Source organism: Pezoporus occidentalis, unplaced genomic scaffold (genome assembly GCF_034315485.1).
Source record: "Pezoporus occidentalis ecotype Australia unplaced genomic scaffold, CSIRO_AGI_Poc_V1 ctg45, whole genome shotgun sequence".
Lineage (NCBI taxonomy): Eukaryota > Metazoa > Chordata > Aves > Psittaciformes > Psittacidae > Pezoporus > Pezoporus occidentalis.
Genome location: NW_026915780.1, coordinates 8,894,054 through 8,914,350, shown reverse-complemented (window position 1 = coordinate 8,914,350; position 20,297 = coordinate 8,894,054). Strand labels below are relative to the sequence as shown.

Here is a 20,297-nt window from a genome sequence, read left to right as displayed (position 1 = left end):
TAATCTTAAAAAAGAATCCTCTGCAGTATCACCAGCTGAGCTCTTTGCTTCAGTTTGCTTTCTTTTGGAGCTGATAAAGCCAAAACTACTTATTTGTACAGTGTATAGTGATGTGTTCTGTTTTCTTCTTCATATTCTGATATTTTTAAAGTCTCTTGGTAGGGCAAGATTTGTGGGTAGTGGTAATACTTTTTATTAGACTAACTGGCATAGTATGGGACATGGTGTTCGGATCTGTATGGCCTTTCTCAGATTTAAAATAGAAGCCATGGACTTTAAGTGTATTGCAGATTTGTTTAGTGAAGTAGGAATCTTCTGGACCAGAAAGACCATACTTTCTGAAAGGAAAAATAGTTCATCATAGAATCATAGGGTGGTTTGGGTTGGAAAGGCCTTAAGATCATCCAGTTCCACCCCCCTGCCATGCGCAGGGACATCTCACACTAGACCATGTTGCCCAAGGCTCTGTCCAACCTGGCCTTGAACACTGCCATGGGTGGAGCATTTACCACTTTGGGCAACCTTTTCAGTGCCTCACCACCCTTGCAGTAAAGAACTTCTTCCTTATATCTAACCTGAACTTCCTGTGTTTCAGTTTAAATCCATTACCCCTTGTTCTATCACAATGCTGTAGATGCTTTTGAGTGTGGTATACCAACAATTCTGTCTGGGCAAGCAGTTATAGGTAAGACCCCAAGACTGTTCTACACAGATGAGCTACATTTTATTACCTGCTGTAATAAACTAGAGAAAGAAAATTTATCTCCTTGCAGGATAGCAAGGTATTGCTCACAATTGATCAGCCAAACCAGTCTCAGGATGACGGGGAATGTTATTGCTTGCTGATGATTTCTCAGATCCCATCTTGCTTGTGTTGATCTGTGGTTTTAGTTGGGCTTTTGCTTCTGAATTGTAATATTAACATAGCCAACTGTCTATATTTGTCTTGGAGGAATCCAAGTAAAAGTGGTTTGTTCGCTTTTTAGCTCTTCCCCTAGCAAATTTGTCATTTGCAACACCTTCTCATTTTTCACTCTGTGGTCCATGCCTTCTTACATTCTCACATCTCTTTGTTTATGGTATCTTATCCACAATAACCAAGGGTTATTGAGATGGGAGAAGTATCATAAAAAGAGTACAGCATGTGACCTGCTCATTTAAGCAAAATGGATTGTAGCTACACAAAATGTCACTATTTTGCCTTTGTGCAAGCCCGAAGAAATTATTGTCTCCTTATAAGGGAGGTAGGAGAGGAAAAGAGGAGATGATAAGGTTATCTCCTAGGGGAAAAAAGAGAGCCTGGTAGATTATACATTGTGGCATGTGAAGGGGTTAGTGTGAGGTAACATTTCAGTGTGCCATAAATCCAGTATCTCTATTGAGCCCATGTTGTTTTTCTGAACTCAGTGGAGTTATGAATTTTAGTTCCCAGGCTTGTTTTGAAAGGTGCTTTATAAGTTTCCCTTACGGAAAGGGACTGGCAGATTGGAGCTGGAGTGATGGTTTTATGAGAGATATTAACCCACGGGCAGATGGATGTGTTTCAGCCCTTGTAGACTGGTGAGGTGAATTCTTCCTGAGGTGTAGTGGTTGCTTAATTTTACCCATTTAGTTACTGAATTGTGCTTTAGATGGAGTATACTGCATTCCTGAAATATAGCTAAAGGACAGAGAAGTCTTGACATTTCTCTTACATGGTATTTCGTACGTTACTGTGCAAACACTCAAGGAATACTTCCTTGTGTGTTTGCACAGTACAGTGCAAAGATGTCATGTCTATTAATAAAACTTGGCCTACTTAATGTCTGTATTCTGTAACATCTATATCCCAGTACCACTATAATAGTTTGCCTTTTTTTTTTTTAACCACTGCTGACACCTGACAAAGTAAGTTCTGGTTCTGCAAAGACTACTGTAATTCTATGACCTCTTTCAGAGCTGAGGAGGTTGGTTCAGAGACCCATTATTGTTTATGCAAACTTAGCATTGATTTCTATCCTGTGTGTATCATTTTACATTACTGACAACATTTTTTTTTTCCCCTGAATGCCTCAAGATATTAACTAGAGATCAATGTCACTTTATGAAAGTAGGGTTGTCTTCCTTACTTTGTTGCAAGGTGAATGCTTATATAAAAAGAAGGTTGGGAAAATGCATGAATAATGTTGGGTTTTATGTGTTTTGAGAATGTGTAGAAGGTTTTATCAAAATGAGATGCACTGAGAGGATGTTATGGCCACACAGAGGAGGATGCAGGAATCGGGAAGTGCTAAAGTGTGGCTGGATTAAATGGTCTTAAATGTGCCTTTTATATGTTACACGTTGTTGACATCTTTGATTACCTGTTACTGCACGAGATCTGATACATTTTTTAACCTGTGTTTTTGGTAACAAATTGTAAGAGAAGGCATGGATTTGAATATCTACTCTTTCCTGCCCTGCCCAGTATCCCCAGAACAAAATCATAGAAGAAGCAGCTGTTGATAGTAGAGATACACTTTCCTGCAGTGGTACCATTAGTAAGCTGGCTTGACATGCTGTGTATTGCTGGAGTGTCTTTTATGCTCACCCCAGAGGCCTAATCTATTAATAGCTCAGCTTCATGCTCTGTTAATATTCACACTTTTTAAATTGTTGGAAATCTTGAGGAGACTGCACCTATTGTGCTGCAGAAAATCTTTCCCCCAAAAATGTAGAATATTTTAAGAGCATGCTCTAGTGTAATTTTTTTTTTCCTGTTCTTCCATTCACGCGGTCAGTGTTGCCTTTATTCCTCTTGACCTTTCTATAATTGTATGTATGTCTGTGCTACATGTATAGTTCTTGCTTGCATTCTTTAAAGAAAATATCAAGACTGCAACATGGCAAGGCTTTTTTAGGCTTTTTTTCTCTTTCTCAGTAAAAATCACAGGAAAACAGGAAAGAAGTCAGCAGCTTTAAACTAGCCATTCACCACTATTTCTGTTTGTGTTCCTTTAGTAATTTAGTGATGCTTCTTAGCATTGCCTTTTTATTGCGTCTTGGCCTTAGGAGTGTCTTTGAATTCACCCAAATGCCTTTCTGCATTCAATTTTATCTGTGGATTTGTATGTACCTGTAAAGTCTTAGCCCTCTGGAAGGACTGTCTTAAGTCTCTGGGCAGAGAATTATGAATTTCCTTAAAGCTCTGTTTCAGGTAGAAGCTGAAGGTCATCCTTATTTATTTTGTATAATCCGTGGTGTAGGTGCTAGAAGACATAATGAGGAAACAGGTATTAAAGCTGAAATCTAAAGACCAACTAGAGATACTTCGGTGAGTGGGAGAGGTTTTCACAGGCAGCAAGTGTCAGAAAGGTTTGCATAAAGAGACTGTGGGTCACAAGCAGCCACTTTTGCACATTAACCTGCATCCCTCTTGGATGTTGCAAGCTTCTGTTGTGCAAGTGATGTGTGGCCATGGTGCTATATCTGGTGACCTAGTGTTCCTGTTACTGTTGGGATTGTTTCCCCTCTCATCCCATTTCCTGCCCTTCCTCTAACGTCAAAATTTAAACTTGCTACAGCTTTCAACTACACTTTTATGGCTTCTTTGAACTCCGGGTGAAGTATCTTCTATGGATTCCCCTATTACAGGTGGATCTAGTCCTTCCCATTGAAAATCTGGTCACCCTGTAGTTTGAACTTTTAAAAGAAGCTGACATAAGAGGTCAAAAAATCGTGTTAGTCCCAGAGTAAAGATCAGATAGTTCTTCAGCAGTGACAGTACAATTACAGCATCCAGCAGTAAATAAAATTTAATGCAGACTTAGCACAAAGTCAGCTTTTTCTTTGAGGAGAAAAAAATGAATGGTGGAGAAAAGAAGTTGTAATGTTTGTGTCTATGAAGAGGACACGGTTGGTCTTTGATAATTTTGACTTAGCTGTATAAAAAAATGTGGAACTCCTCCCTCATCCTGCAATCTTTGTTTTGCCTCTGTGAAACCTGCTTTTAAGAGATTAGGGCTCTGTGCTTTTAGTATATTGGAATCTGCTTAGTGAGAGTGCTTTGTTTTGGAAAACAATTGAAACTATGGCAACCCTCAGGGTTGTTTTTTCCCATCTTATTTGTCTACCTCATGTACTTCTGATTTGGTAGATGATTGGCATACTGGAAACCACTGGTAGCTGCTAAGGTTATACAAACAGCAAATGTAAATTATGTAAACATTAAATCCAGAGCACCTTAGTTGTGCTTTAGAAATCATAGAATGGTTTTCATTGGAAAGGACCTTAAGATCATTTAGTGCCAATCCCCCTTCCATGGGCAGAGATGCCTCACACTAAACCATGTCACCCAAGGCTCTGTGAACTTGTCCTTGAACACTGCCAGGGATGAAGCATTCACCACCTCTTTGGGCAACCTGTTCAAATGCCTCACCACCCTCACATAAAGAACTTCTTCCTTATATCTCACCTGAACATTCCCTGTTTAAGTTTAAACCCATTCTCCCTTGTCTTATCACTACAGTCCCTAATGAAGAGTCCCTCTTCAGCATCCTTATAGGCCCCCTTCAGATACTGGAAGGCTGCTGTGAGGTCTCCACACAGCTTCTCTTCTCCAGGCTGAACAGCCCCAACTTTCTCAGCCTGTCTTCACACGGGAGGTGCTCCAGTCCCCTGATCATCCTTGTGGCCCTCCTCTGGACTTGTTCCAACAGTTCCTTGTCCTTTTTATGTTGAGGACACCAGAACTGCACACAATCCTCCAGGTGAGGTCTCAGGAGAGCAGAGTAGAGGGGCAGGATCACCTCCTTCGACCTGCTGGTCACGCTCCTTTTGATGCAGCCCAGGATACAGTTGGCTTTCTGGGCTGGGAGCTCACACTGAAGCTGGCTCATGTGCATTTTCTCGTCAGCCAGCACCCCCAAGTCCTTCTCCACAGGGCTGCTCTGAATCTCTTCTCTGCCCAACCTGTAGCTGTGCCTGGGATTGCTCCAAGCCACGTGTAGGACCTTGCACTTGGCATGGTTAAACTTCATGAGGTTGGCATCAGCCCACCTCTCAAGCATGTCAAGGTCCTTCTGCATGGCATCCCTTTCCTCCAGTGTATCAGCCGAAGCACACAGTTTGGTGTCATCGGCAAACACTCTGTGTTCAGTTGCTGCTGTGATTAGAAAATGGGTCATCCTTGGATGAACTGTTCTGAGCTGCCTCTTCCAGGGAGCTTGCCTGGTAAATTCTTGCAGTGGGAGCCATCTTAAAATCTTCCTGACAGCTACCAGTGACCTTGTTTCATAATTGCTTGTGTTTCTGTCTAGCTCTTCCAAAGTGTTGCTTCTCCATGTTTGAAAAAGCTTTTAAAACATGTTACAATTTCAGATTTCAAGTCTCTGGCTTCTTTCCAAAGAAAGCTTTGATATATTAACAGTTAAAACTGAGAGGCTCCATTCCATGGTCTGTCTGGCATTTGCACTGATAAGTGGGGCAGACATGCCTGGCAGTCAGCCCAGGGGCTTCAGCCTCCAGTAGCCCCCCTGGTGGGTTGTGCAGTTAATAGCTATGCTGGCTATACAGCCCCTGTACTGAGAGAGGATTCTTCTTCCTTCTCCTCCTCTTCCTCCATTCACAGTTAAAAATGTGTACTGATAAGGTCTCACCTCTTTTTATGGATATGCTTTCCCTTTCTGCGTTAGTATAACAATTTATCTGAAATTGGATGTGAAATAAAAAAGCCAAATGATAGCTATTCTGTTACTACAACATTATTTTAAACATCATATGGTTTATTATTTGTGAGAATTTTGTCTGTGTCCTGTGATTGTGACTCTAAAACAAAATTCCTCTTTCCAAGGTTTCAGATTTATTAGAGGGTTGGTTTGTAATTTGTTTCTTATGGCTTCCTGTAAGCCTGTTTTTCTCCAGTCCTGGCTCTCATGGCATATTTCTTTCTAGTCATGGGTATGGCAGCAAATACATGACTGCCAAAGCACTTCACTGTCATTCTGGTCTTGTTGAAGGTTTGCATCCATCACATCCCCCAGTTTGTGTGACAGAGTTTTCGCATTATCACTGACAGAGTGCATTGGTTTGTCACTGTAAAGTGTCGTCTTAAGGCTGTCTCATCACTAGTGTGAATGAAAGAGTTTCTTATACTTAAGATTTTGAATTACTTTGCTGCCTTTTATTTCAGTTGCTGTAATGTCAAGAAAATGAGAGATATAGCCATTATAAAATCATAGAATAGTTAGGGTTGGAAAGGATCTTAAGATCATCTAGTTCCAACCCCCCTGCCATGGGCAGGGACACCTCCCACTAAACCATACCAGCCAAGCCTCTGTCCAACCTGGCCTTGGATTCCCTAATTCCCATTCCCTAATGCAGGATAGTTTTGAGAAGGTCTGTATGCCCTCAGGGTTGTCGTACTGTTGTGCAGTTGAGGCTTTGTTTTGGGACCGTGCAGCCCACCATTAGAATTAGAAGGAAATAATATATGATGCTGCTGTGCTTGCAAGTTGTGACTGGGAATGCTTGATCGTAGCTCTTAATACACTACACTTGCACTTTGTGGAATCCTGTAGGGAAGCTGAGGTGCTGCTTTTCATCTTTAAATTGTTTGGGTCCCAGTCTCTTGAGGTAAGTAGTGAGCAGGGCGTAGGAGCTATTGATTGGCAGTTTTCTCTGATAAGCCACCGATACAGGGACATTTCCTATCATAGTCTGCACTTGCTTTTCCACTGCCTGCAATAGCTCCTACCTTGCCTTTTCTGTTTCAGGTTGAGTGGGTTGAAGGCAGCGTGGTTGTGAGCAGTTGCTGTCTGTGTTCCTGCAGTGATTTGTAATTTAAGAGCACAGGAGGAATGCCCCTAGATGTATTTTATAAAACTGGAAGAAATAAATGTTCGCCAACGTAGGTGGGAAAAGGTCACCAAAGACTTATTAAATGACTCAGAATCTATTGGGTACTTCTGAGGGCAGTGTGAGTTAGAGTCTAAGGAGACAATGCTCAATTTTGACACACATTTTATCTTCTACAAGCTCCAGGTCCTGCATGCTACCAAAGGGGAAATAAACCCTATTAAGTGACTAGTAAGAATTATGATATATAATTGTAGATAACCAAGGGCAGTCCAGATACTGATCATAAACCAGCTGTAGTTCTTAATTTCCTGACCTGTTATAGCCTTCTTTGTGGATTATTGCATTGCTGGCTTGAGACTTTTGTGACTCTTTAATGGCTCCTTTAAGGAACGGGGATTTGTGACTAATTTTAAGGAACTTTTTTTTTACAGATTGAATGGCTTTTTGCCTTTTTTTTCAGGAATCAAAGGGGAAGTCAAGTGTTTAGATTTGGATTACATTGTTCATACAGTTTATATTTACATATAAACAGATGATATTATCTCTCTGTTGCTGGTAGGTTAAATATCACATGTTATTGTAAAAGCCAGTCTGAAGTAAGATAGCCAAAACCAGCATTAAGAGGAAGAAAGTCCTACAAACTGAAGTAGTATCATTTGGAAAGATCTGAAGATGGTGTGTGAGGTTTCAAACTTTCAGATTTAGAGTTTTACTGAACTGCTAAAATGATTCATCATGCCAGAATTATAAAGATCTCACATGGCTTTGTTAACCTCTAGAACAGTTGCTGAATAGTGTTTCTAGCTACGCTGTTGAATGTTAACAACTAGATCATTAAATGTCTTGGAAAGCAGGCAATTTTATGGTCCTAAAGCAGATAATAATGTACTTGAACATTTATTTAAATATTTGTTGCAGAGCAGCCTTCATCTGTTCTGCCTTTCACTACTTCTTTTCTGTACCTTCCAAAAGGATGTAAACTTCAAGGATTTTACTTTTAAACCGCCTAATTTTGCAGAGTTACCAGGGGAGTCAGACATCTGCAGTGTGGGAGGGAAAAGTAGCCTTCATGCAGTAGTATGGTTTAACCCTGAAGGCAGCAAAACACCACACAGCTATTCACTCACAAGTGAGATAGGGGAGAGACTTGCAAAAAAGGTAAAACTCATGGGTTGGGATAAAGACAGTTTAATAGGTAAAGCAAAACAAGGAATTCAGTCACCACTTCCCATGGGCAGGCAGGTGTTCAGTCATCTCCAGGACAGCAGGGGTCCATCACATGGAATGGTTACTTGGGAAGGCAAACACCATCATTCCCAATGTCGCTCTTTTCTTTCTTCCCCCAGTGTCACCTGTGGAGCATGTGGGATATCCCTTGGGTAAGTTGGGATCAGCTGTCCTGGCTGTGTCTCCTCCCAGCACCTTGTGCACCACCAGCCTGCTTGCTGGTGGAGTGAGGAGCAAGAAAAGGCCTTGACTCTGTGTAAGTGCTGCTCAGCGTGAAAATGCCTCTGTGTTATCAACACTGTTTTAGCACAAATCCAAAGCACAGCCCCATACCAGCTACTATGGAGAAAATGAACTCTACCCCAGCCAAAACCAGCACACAAGGAAATAATACATTTATTTTTATATCAAAAGTCAGATTGCCTTTAGTCTGACTATTCCTGCTGCTTCCATTTAGTGGCAGTTGCTTGAAGAAGTACATTGAAGTGGCAGGTTGTCACATGGAACAAAATCAAGGCATGTCTTAATAGTCCAACTTTGTGTGTGTGATTTTTATGCCTAGAGTATTATTACTTGTGCTTGTTTGTACTTCGCAAGTACATGAAAAAGGATACATTGCATTGAAGAGTAAAATGTTACTGCTTATGTATGTTTGGATGTGTTCAGTAGAATTTAGTGAACCAAGTTCTAAAAGATGCATCCTTTTACAACTTGGTTCAAATTTGTATTAGCTTAGTTAGGAGCAGGTTCACTGAAATCTTACTGGGAACTAGGCATGTGGAATGCCTTGATTTTTCTCTCCCAGGCTATGTAAATGCTTTACTTTCAAAGCCCGTGGACTTAACATAGGGTTGATGCAAATGTAATTGAATGGCATAGACAGTGGGTCAAACAACAGATTTTAATACCTGAAAGTATCCGAACTTGATCCAAATTCATATTACAAAGTGAGTCTTCGCGTGTTGGCAGCCTTGTGAAAAGACATAGGGCAGTTAGTTCATGGGAAGCCTTCTGTCAGCTTCGGCAGATTCTGCCATATGCATACAGCCTGGCAGTACTTAGGGTGAAAATGTGGAAAAGAAGGACATGAGGTGAAATGCAGTAAGGACAAGAGCTACTGGCATGGGAACAGGTTAATTCTTGCAAGCTGCAAACACAAACATGCTGAAGAATTCTTTAGAGAAAAACCCTGAAACAGAAATATTCAGAGATCCTGTCATGAGCAGAGATGTCACTCAGTGGCATTGCACTCCTGGTGCTGGTCAGCAAGGTCCTTACTGGATGCCAGATGTTCAAAACTCTACCTTTAGGCTATTGCACATTGCTGCATTTCATGGCAGAACTGTTGTAATACTTTGCCTTGGACAGAGGTGTTTTGCTTTCACAAGTGAAGGTCTTTGTGTCTTTCTTCTGTTTAAATTGTGAAGGAATAGAAAATAGCATGAAAGGTACTCTATGTGCTTTGCTTCAACAGTGGTATATCACACCCCACTGAGGCTTTGATTTTCCCACCCTATTATTTCCTTTATGGTAGTGATATATTTATAGTAAAAATTAGATTCCATGTTGCTTCTTCTAGGGGTTTCTGAAACTGAAATCATAGGCACATATAATGCAGGATTTACTTTTTGTTTAGTTCCATGTCTTTTCATCTTTACTTTTGCTTACTCAAAGGCACTGGATTGACTATTTAGACAGCATTCTTCCTCTCTTGACTGAAGTACTTAGTAGTTGCAGTCTTTATTAAAAAAAGAAAAAAGAACCTTGAAGACCTGACTCTCCAACCTTCTTTTTCCTCTCTTTTTCCTTCCCAGAAGTACACTGCTATTGGACTACTGGGCAAAGCTACTGATACATTAGATGCTACAGGAAAAGTAACTGAAGAAAAACCTTATGGTAAGCAAAAATTTATCTGTATACTTGATGTGATTTGAAGACATAAATGGTCTGTAGCATAGAAAAGCGGAAGAGGTGTTTGGCACTCTGTGAATTAAGTTTAAATGTGAAATCACACTAAGATTATTTCCTCTTCAACTTCAATGCTCATATAATTCAGAGCAGCTTCATGCAATTATGTCCAGTGCAAGTGTTCATTTCTTCTGGAAAGAAACAAACCAGGCATTAGATTAGGAGGGAGAAAATAGAATTGGGCAGGACTGTGTCATTTGAAATCTGTGACAGGCTGACAAATGGCATGCTGTGTCCAGTAAAATTTTCCTTTTTCAGTGTGTAGTCCGTGAGTGCTTTTTTAGTAATGCCATTCAAGGCCAGTGGGGGAATAAAGTACTTAGATCTTCCCTCTAGGATGCCCCTTTATCTACAGACTGCTCAAGGTAAAATGAGGATGGCATAAACTACTCTCTGTATATGTACACTTACCAAATCTTGCTCTTGCTTGCAGTCTGTGTCCTAGCAACTTCAAGAGATGAACTTTTCTGACCAGCAAAGCACAGTGCAAGAGTTTAAGGTTTCAGAGCTAATCCTGATTGTGGCTTTGTTGGTGTGGACAATTCCACAATACTCAAGGCATCTTAGAGACAACACAGAACTAACCAGGGACCCACCAAATGTATTTACCATTAATTCCTTCACAACCTGGGGAAAAAAGGGAAAAAAAAGTAACTGGTTGCTTAGCAACTCTCCAGGTCCCACATTGTTTGTGGTAGCTGGTAATAGGTACAGGAAGTAAATTAGTCTTTTTATTAATAGCATGATGGAAAAGGTGGCCTGGATTCCACCTCTCACACCCAAACCCTTTTCTTACGCAGTTTGTCTTTTTGCACGAGGCAAGTGAGAGGGGAAGTTCAGGAGGGGTTAAACCCAAGGAGCTCTCTTCAGTACATCCTTGCATTGCGACTAGCTGTAATAAACAACAGATTTCTTTCTAAACTGCTGTCTAGGGACACTTTGAGGACTAAAATGTGACTCTGTCTTATAGTTAATATAGCAGGCAACTTTCTGCAGGCACTTTCTTTTTGTGATCCACTGGAGTAATTCAAGACAAGTTTTATGTATCTTGCAAGCTGTTTTAGTCCTTTTCTCTGCACTAAGGCCCAATCCTGGATGCTTCCGGCACTGCCGTATTTACATTCCCTAGCAGATGTGCACAGAAGCACATTGCTACATTCCCTAACAGAAACACAGAGTGGTTTGGTTTGGAAAGCTCTTTAAAGCTCATCCAGTTGCAACCGCTTGCCACAGGCAGAGCCACCTTCCACTAGAGCAGGTTGCTCCAAGCCCGTCCAACCTGGCCTTGAACACTGCCAGGGATGGGGCACCCACAGCTTCTCTGGGCACCCTGTGCCGGTGTCTCATCACCCTCATAGGGAAGAACTTCTTCCTCATGTCTAATCTAAATCTCCTCTCTGTCAGTTTAAAGCCATTCCCCCTTGTTCTGTCACTACATCCTGTGTAAGAGGTCCTTCTCTTGAGCAATTTTATTGTGCATCACTTGTCTGTCTTGGATGTTATTCCTCTCTTTCTCTTGACTTGCATGTATTGTTATCATATCTAACTTTATATCAGTTACTAAACTGTTCTTATCTCAACCCACGTGTTTTACCTTTTTTCCAATTCTCCCCATCCAACAAGGATGTGTCTGGTGTGCGTGAATACTTAGTTGCTGGCTCATGAGTCCAAACTGATGCCTGGGATGGATATACAGTTTAGACATAGTGAAACTGTGACAAGACTAATGGAGCATTCTTTATGACTGAGAGCTGGATGAAAGCTCCACCAGCTTGTGTGTTATTCTAGGAGAGGGAAAGAATCCAATACAGGCCATTAACAGAAAGGCAGTGCATGATAAAAAATAAAGAGAAAAGCACATGTTTTTAGGTTTTCAGAATGTAATACTGGCCAGTTTGCGCCACAGTGTATTGCAGAACACAAATACGATTTATTCTAGATCTTAGCAAACTCATCTGTAAATATTTATTTTGGTAACACACTACACCACTTTGTTTGTTAATGGCTTAATCCATCATTCCTTACATGGTGCTTTGGTTTTTTTCCTGAGATAGAGCTTGCCTATAGCATGAGTGATTACCTCAGAGGCTTGATGTAACCCCTCAAGTGCGGGAATATGAGATCAGAGCAGGAACTGAACGAGATACCTCGTAAAATGCCCTAGCCACAAATGCAGTTCATGGGGTGAAAACTGAAAGAGAACTCCAAGTGACACTTATGCTTAGATCTTAAATACTAAATCCTAGCCTGAAGCAACCTGGGGCTCACAAGGAGGCTGATGGGATCACCAGCATAGAGCTGGGTCATGCTAACTTTTTGCCATGTAGTTTTATTGTGATGTGTTGCTAAACTAGAATAATACAATCGGAAGATTGAAATAACCATGTAAGCTCTTCAGAAGAAGATCCAGGCTTGCTATAGAACTGATTTTGTTGTTCCTACCTCATATTCTGATGTGCATTGGTATCTCCCAGCATCCACAACTGATTTTTGTGCCTACAACCTTGCTGTTAATGACACTTCTTGAGTCAGCAGCTGAGGCTTAGGCACAGCATCTGCTCCTGACACTGCAAAGTGTGCTTTGCAAAAGTGAGGTACCACATTGCCATCTCCCAGTGCTGTTGTGGAAAGAAACCTCTTCTTTTTTACTTACAGCATGAAGTACGTCTGTTTTATAAGGTTTGCAAGTAAAGGTCTTTTCCCAAACAATGAAGACTCGATAAATTTGGTTGGTTTTTGTTCCAGGATGCTCTTGGCTTAGTAAGGTGACACTATTTGAATTTAACTTGTGACTAACAGGACTAGTCAAGTCCTAGAGAGTAGAAATCCACAGAATTGCGTTATGATTACAGATCTTACATTTGTACTCTGTAAACAAATTAGGTATGAACATCATATCTATTGAATAGCATTTCAAAGGACCAATGCAATCACCTACATAGGTTATAACCTAATAAAAGTGGGACAGATGTATATGTGTACTCTTAAAAGAGAGTAGATTGCCTAAAGCAGATATCTTTCTTTTGCAGGATTTCTTCAGTAAAATTGCCTTACTTAATATATAACAATACCGTGGTGTGCAGTTGCAGGTTAGTTGTTTGATACAGAAATTTGATGTGTTGTTCCAGCACAGTCTTTTTCTTAACTAGCAAATACCCCCACAATGCTTTTGTTCTATAATAATCCATTATATTTTTCAGTGCAATTAGGTACTTGTAAAGAGAAGTTGCCAAGGTTAGATGAGTTATTTATTCTTTTCGGTCCTTTAATGAAAATCAGAATTGGGCAGATTTTGTATTTTTTGCATAGGTCCCAAGAAAAATGAATTTGCAGGCCCAAGAGAGAGAAATTGCAAAAGACAATGGTGTATAGTGGGATTTATGCTCTTCTGAATGTGTCCAGGCTGTCTTAATCACCTTGGACAATTTGTTCTACTCTTTGTGATAGTTCACACTCCTACCTACATTCTGTTTTTTAGCTCCTTTCTTTGGTGTTTTTCACCCAGTCTAAATTCAGATGAGATGAACTCTTCTTTGTAACTGTTTGCAGAACATGACTGATGCAGATAACGCCATATGAATAATCAGTGCTAACATACTTACTGTCTTCTTTCTACAGACCAGGTAACAAAAGGAGATCTTGAAAATGTGCTACAGAAGTTCACAGGGGACATAATGCAGGTTCCTCCACTGTAAGTTCCACAACAGTAAGACACACTTGGCAGTTGTGTTCAGCTGTTGGGACTTGCCAACACAAGTCAGTTCTCTTAGCAATAAAAAGACACATTTTGGCAGGAGGATAGAGGCAGGGCAGTTTTAGGAGATTTGAAGTTTGCAGCTACAGGTCATGCCCATTTGAACATTGAGCACAAATGGTGACCTGGAGCTTATGGCTTTTTTGGGTAACTGTAAAGTAACAAAGTCTTAAACAGCTTTGCAGGGCTTGATGGCTTCTATTGTGTCTTCCAGTTAGAAAGCAAAGCTCCAAGTGCTAAATGCTAGTTGTAGGTAAGGGCATGCATCTGTGTGGAAGTGCCTTAAATGACTTTGAATTAGTTTTCTGAATGAGTGATTAGTGACCGAGCTTCAGTAGCTTAGCAAATTTCTTCTAGTCAGGTGAGCCATAGTAGCTGCAGTGTGCAAGCGCTTAGCTTGTGACAGATGGCTTTTATGGTGATTTAAACTAACATGCTTTCCTTTGCATTTGCAATGGGTCAGTTACTGTGGTTCCAGTGTGAGCCCTGAAAGGTCTGTAATTCAGTAGGTGTTCTGCTTCATTATCCTACACTAATTTGAGCAAGATCTTTGTGATATTTTTTTTTTTTATGGTCATCTTTCTGTCAAGACCAAAGTTGGAGCTTGGGATAAAGTTTCATGTAATCAGTGAATTTTGTTTTTGTTGTTCTATAGTGATCCCCTAAGCACCTTAAAGCAAGGCTACATAACTTGGAAGCTGCTGCTGTGAAGACCCTGTTGTGAAACAAGCAAGGTGCAAGGCAGAATTATAGGAGTTGTCTAAGCAGCTCCTTGTGCTCAGCTCAACATAAACACTGAAACAGAGTACACCCTGCAGACTTCTGATAGACAGCATGTTAAAGACGGTTGCAAGAGTTGTACCCCTTCTAGATACTCTTTGTTTTCATAAACTAGAAGTTGAGTGATGAAGCATTTCTAACTCTGTACAGCAAGAGGTAAATGCAGGACTGTCTCTTGTTTTACAGTTTTTGTAGGTACTGTAAATGGGATGATTCTGTGTCCAGGAGATTTCAGAAGCATTTACTAGTTTTTTTTTTTTGTGAGCACTTGGAGAGGATTAGAAGGGTAAAATGTGCACTACTGTAGTAGAATATTAACAGGATCTGGAGAATGGGAAGCTTGTTCTATTACAACCATATGACACACATTTTCATGCTCTATCTGATCAGCTATTCTGCTTTGAAGAAGGATGGAGAAAGGCTATCAACGCTAATGAAGAGAGGAGAAGCAGTCGAAGCAAAGCCTGCTCGGCCAGTAAGAGTGTACAGCCTGTCTCTCCAACAGTTCCACCCACCACTGTTCACACTGGGTAAAGGCCGGAGATTATGACATAAAGTGATGCCCCCAACTTGTTAGTGTTTATTTACACTCAGAAAGGGACTGAAAGAATGAAATGGGTTTCATTTTGCTCAGCTATTTAATTTGGTGTGAGCCCATGTGCAGAGCCCTTCACTTTCCAGCAAAAGCATCGTATTTTGGGTTTAAGTTAAGCTGATTATACGTAATCTTTCTGTGAGGAAAACTCTGAGAGGCTGGTCAGGGATTATTTGCATCTGTCCATGATTTTGCAACCTCCAGCTCATTCCTTCTTTCTCAGGTCTGCTTACTTCAGTTTGCCCGTTCTTTCACATAGATGCCCAGACCTGCTGGCATCTGTCCCAGGGTACAGCAATGACCAGTATCAGTTACTGCCAGGCCTCTTTCTTGGTTGAAGAGGCAGGATCTTATCCTTCCTTCTGTCATACATGAAGAAACTTGGGTAGTACATTAAGAAGCACATTAATAAATAAACCGAAAAGACTCTTGTAAATGTTTGATGCTGCTGTAAGGTCAAGATAATGTCTTGCACTCATCACCCGCCTGGTTCATCCTTAGATGGACCAGATGTTATATGATGAGCAGGTATGAGTGACAGCACTCAGTGCTATGTTACTTCAGCCCTCACTTTATGGTTGGGTGACTAGCAGCCGATCTGTGACAGGGAGAAGGAAAAGGCTGAGAGAGCAGGGAAAGTTAAAGGTGAATTTAAAATTTTATTGGAGCTGCCTGTGTGCAGGATCTTAAAAGAACTGATAGTTTAGTCTGTGCTTGAAATAACTTGATTTCACCATTCGAAATATGAAACAACCTTCAGAACCCTTTAAAATAAATAAAAGTGAAGCATTTGTTAACATACCACGGCAAGTACTTAATTTCTAGTGAGGTAGTTCAGTTGCCATTGTATTTGCTTTCCCTCCTGTCTAGCTTAGCAATCTCACCCACACATATGTTACAGGATGAATAATTGATGTTGCATCCTATAAATATTTTATCACTGGGTTGTTTGCTTAGTGCATTTTTACATTTATGTGGGGGCATGGTTTCTATGTAAAGTAGATTTCACATTGCACTGGCAATTTACCAGGTCACTGTTAACATTCCAGATGTTGAGTGTGGCGGTGGCTTTTATGTCAGGAGCCTGGTCAGTGACATTGGCAAAGGTAGGCATGAAAAAACCCATGAAGGGAACATTTAAGGAATGAATGTGTCTGTTTATGAAAGCATTTTGTCATTTTGTCTATCTCCAGTAACTAGACCTGTGTGTTATTTTGCAGAATTGTAGTTCTAGCACTTGTTTTTATATACACAGGTATTTTCCTTGGGAATGAAAGCTAAATAATTGCCAGAGGACATTGGGGGCTGTGAGATAAAAATGGAGCATGCAATAGCACTGAGCAAGATAATACAAGGCAGGGTGGAGATCTTTTCCTCCTCCATATGTTAAAACTAACTCAGATTAAGGATGAGAACAAGAAAGACACTGTCTTTTTAAACATTATTCATCACATTTTGAAAACAGATTGCACAGAACATTACCATGCACATAATAAACCCTATCTGCTGGAAAGACTCTGCATTTGGGGTGATTTTTCTAGTGTTTTCTTTCTCCTTTACCTGGACTGTGAAGGGTTTTGCTTTCCCACAGGATTATTTGTCTTGTGCTCTATATCTATCAAACTGCATGATGGAGAACAGATAATCCATTTCAGGGATTTTTTTCTTTTAACGATACATTTGCAGATCAGAATGCAAGTGATGTGGGATAACCTTTTGAATTTCAATGTTGTTGTTTGTGCTTAGGCAAGTCAAAGATTCTCTTATTGCTTTCTGAGCATAACTGGCTTATGTTCAGTTTTTTAAATGACAAACCAAGATAAAGTCTGTTCTCGGCTGGTTTCTTTTCAAACATTTAAAAAGCAATATAAATCTTACAGAATCATAGAATGGTTAGGGTTGGAAAGGACCTTAAGATCATCCAGTTCCAACCCCCCTGCCATGGGCAGGGACACCTAACACTAAACCATGTCACCCAAGGCTTCGTCCAACCTGGTCTTGAGCACTGTCAGGGATGGAGCATTCACAACTTCATTGGACAACCCATTCCAGTGCCTCACCACCCTCACAGGAAAGAATTTCCTCCTTATATCCAATCTCAACTTCCCCTGTTTAAGTTTGAACCTGTTACCCCTTGTCCTGTCACTACAGTCCCTAATGAAGAGTCCCTCCCCAGCATCCCTATAGCCCCCCTTCAGATACTGGAAGGCTGCTATGAGGTCTCCACGCAGCCTTCTCTTCTCCAGGCTGAACAGCCCCAACTTCCTCAGCCTGTCTTCATACGGGAGGTGCTCCAGTCCCCTGATCATCCTCGTGGCCCTTCTCTGGACTTGTTCCAACAGTTCCATGTCCTTTTTATGTTGAGGACACCAGAACTGCACACAACACTCCAGGTGGGGTCTCACAAGAGCAAAGTAGAGGGGCAGGATCACCTCCTGAAACCTGCTGGTCACACTCCTTTTGATGCAGCCCAGGATACAGTTGGCTTTCTGGGCTGGGAGCTCACACTGCCAGCTCATGTTCATTTTCTCATAGACCTGCATCAGGAAGGATGGGAGAGAATGTTTTAGTGTACCTATGCACTTGCAGGTCAACTCTGGTTGCTCTTACGTTTTGTAGCTCCTCATTATGTAATTGTGTCCTCCTGGTATTTATTTCGCATAGCAGAGCATTTGTTTATATATTTTATTTTTCCTTATCTTAGTTTATGTTACCCTGGTAGGCAACACAGGATGAAAATGTCAAAAATCCTTCTTGAAGGCAGGAAGTGCTAAAGACTCAAAGGCTGTGGAAAGAGTACATGGTCTTCCAAGTCATTTGTGAATACAGAATGTTCTGCTTACGTAATTATTTCATCTCTTTTCATTCTGACTTAAATCTGGAAAACCTTTTGACAACTTTGTCAGATTTTGAACTCTACTACACCAGAGATCTATGGAAATCAAAGTAATTTCTTGGTTCAAATTTAAGATGTAAAGAAGAGCTAAATCTTCATGAACTTCCTTCTCAAACAAAGCAGAATAACTTAGAAGGCTGCATGTAAAAGTATGTTTTAACTGAGTTGCAGGTAGTTAAACTTGAACCATGAACTTCTAAATCCTTTTTTCTCCTTTACTGTAGAACTCTCTACCTGTGCCACTATGCAAGAGCTGACCCGAACCAAACATGGGCCATTTACTCTGGAGGAGCATGCCCTTCATGAAGATAAATGGACAATTGATGAAATTGCACGATCCTTAGAGCACTGCACATCTCTTCTCCCAGGAGAGCCATCTCATAAAAAATTGAAGGCAGAGCATCCTGGTGAAACTGCTGTGAGCTGTGAGGATAAGTGATAAGTTAGGTCAAGGAAAAAGACTGAATGATTGAGACATTCTAAGATTGGATTGGGATTGTCTTGCCTCCTGTGTGTATCTGCAAGTCTGTACTGAAAGGGTGACAAACAGCAGTGCAAGAAAAATGGTTCTTTTGTTTTCTGGGCTGAGAACATGCATTGAAAATATCCAGCTCTTGCTGTTTCCTTATCTGTTTATTTTCCTTCTTGCACTCTGTAAAATGGATCTGCCACTGATGTCAAATTTTCATAAAGTTGTAAAGAGCTTGTAGGGTGAAATATACCCGTTGTTGCTAATTCCTCAGTAAAAATATAAATGTTAAGGTTTGATAAATGTGCTCCCCAAAAAATCATCTTTTTTTCTTTACAGCTGGTAATCAAATCCTGAAATACCATGGTGACAAGACTGTGAGAGCCTGAAGGTACAAGAATGTGGTGTAGCTATTTGCTTTCTTGAAATCTGTTTCAGGATCTGTCCATTTTACTGTAGTTTTTCCTATGCAGATTGTTCTTTCAGTCAGATGTTATCCAGACTGCATTCGATGATAATATTTTACGTTGCCTCAACTGTCAGTGAATAGTATCAAGTATAAAGAATCCCTGAAGATAACTGTTTGATAGCAGGTGTTCTGAAGAGCGTGGTCATTGTTACAGGTGTATGTTATCTTATCCTGGTGCAACATCCCAGTTCACCATCCATAATTTAAAGTATAGTGAACTGTTATGCTGTTCATAGGGCTAAGGGAATTAACTTTTGCCATCTGTGAATTGCTTGAGCTGTCTGCTGTGGATTGGGTAGAAGGTTGATGTGCTTCTGGGCTTTGACTGTTATTGTACAGTACAACCTGTACTAGTTGTACAGACAAGAAGGATAAACCATCAAGGATCCTTGCTGAAGCTGTTTTAATTCACTGGGACTGTGAGGGCCTGTTCCACAGTTCACATAGTCAATGGAATTTGATTGAACTGATTATTTCTTACCACTGCTTCCCTTGATTTTCAGATTGTCTAAAACACAAGTGGTTTGAGAATGCTAAAAAAGCACTCTAATTTGTTTCCATGTGTGTAATGGACTATCCTAGAAGGATTTCACTGTGTATCCCCATTCAAGTTAGTAGCTGGTCTGTTTTCCTCTTATCATAATGGGGAACACAAGGAATGGTTTAACCATCTGAGTGATACTTGGAAGAAACTCCTGCTTTTGAAGTTGTCTCTGAAGCATCACCAAAGAGCAGTGGACTGGCTGCTGTTACAGTTACGTGCTGCTGCAGGCCAAGTGTCCTGCTGTGGCTTTGAACAACTGCTACACCTTAGGGTTTGGTTTTAGAGTACAGGGACTTGACTCTGAGTAACTGAATGCTGTAAAGCCAAGAGTTTGTACTTAGATTAGGGTGCACCTGTTAGAGAGAGACACGGACATTTGATTTAATGACTCTGTCTTAATGGACTTGCTAATTTCTATTGTAAGGTATCTTGATAGCTGATTAGTTCTGTTGCTTAAAAGAAGGTGTATTTTATTCCCAACTTGATTTAAATCTCCACATGCTGCATTTTATGTCTCTGTCTGCACCTTACGAAAAGGTATTGTGTGAAATGATCAAGTTCCAGCCTTGCTCTAAATCTAAGATATGAAATAAATATCCTGAAGTTTCTCATTGCAGGGTACCTTTCCAGACATCTATAGGGGCTTTTTTGTTTTTCATATAACAAGAAACGGAAGTCTATGCAAGATTAATGAACCTTTTGTTTAGAGGAAGAGTTTATGCTTCATTGTTCGGTAAACAGGCATTTTCCTTCTTTTGTCTATTACTATAAAAAATTTC

The 20,297-nt window shown here is 40.6% G+C and overlaps 1 protein-coding gene across 2 annotated transcripts in view; it reads left to right on the top strand.

The window, feature by feature from the left end:
* The window catches only part of TRUB1 (TruB pseudouridine synthase family member 1), a 29,227-nt gene extending 10,419 nt beyond the window's left edge, over window positions 1–18,808 (top strand). The window contains exons 4-8 of one of the 2 annotated variants that reach the window (XM_062635367.1): window positions 9,858–9,939; window positions 13,630–13,702; window positions 14,936–15,075; window positions 16,190–16,246; window positions 18,261–18,808. In XM_062635367.1, coding sequence (XP_062491351.1) covers window positions 9,858–9,939; window positions 13,630–13,702; window positions 14,936–15,075; window positions 16,190–16,246; window positions 18,261–18,475 — 567 coding nt within the window. In that variant the 3' untranslated portion in view covers window positions 18,476–18,808. The remainder of the gene's footprint in view (window positions 1–9,857; window positions 9,940–13,629; window positions 13,703–14,935; window positions 15,076–16,189; window positions 16,247–18,260) is intronic. The other variant, XM_062635368.1, reaches the window with a different exon arrangement.
* The last annotated feature ends 1,489 nt before the right edge of the window (window positions 18,809–20,297 follow it).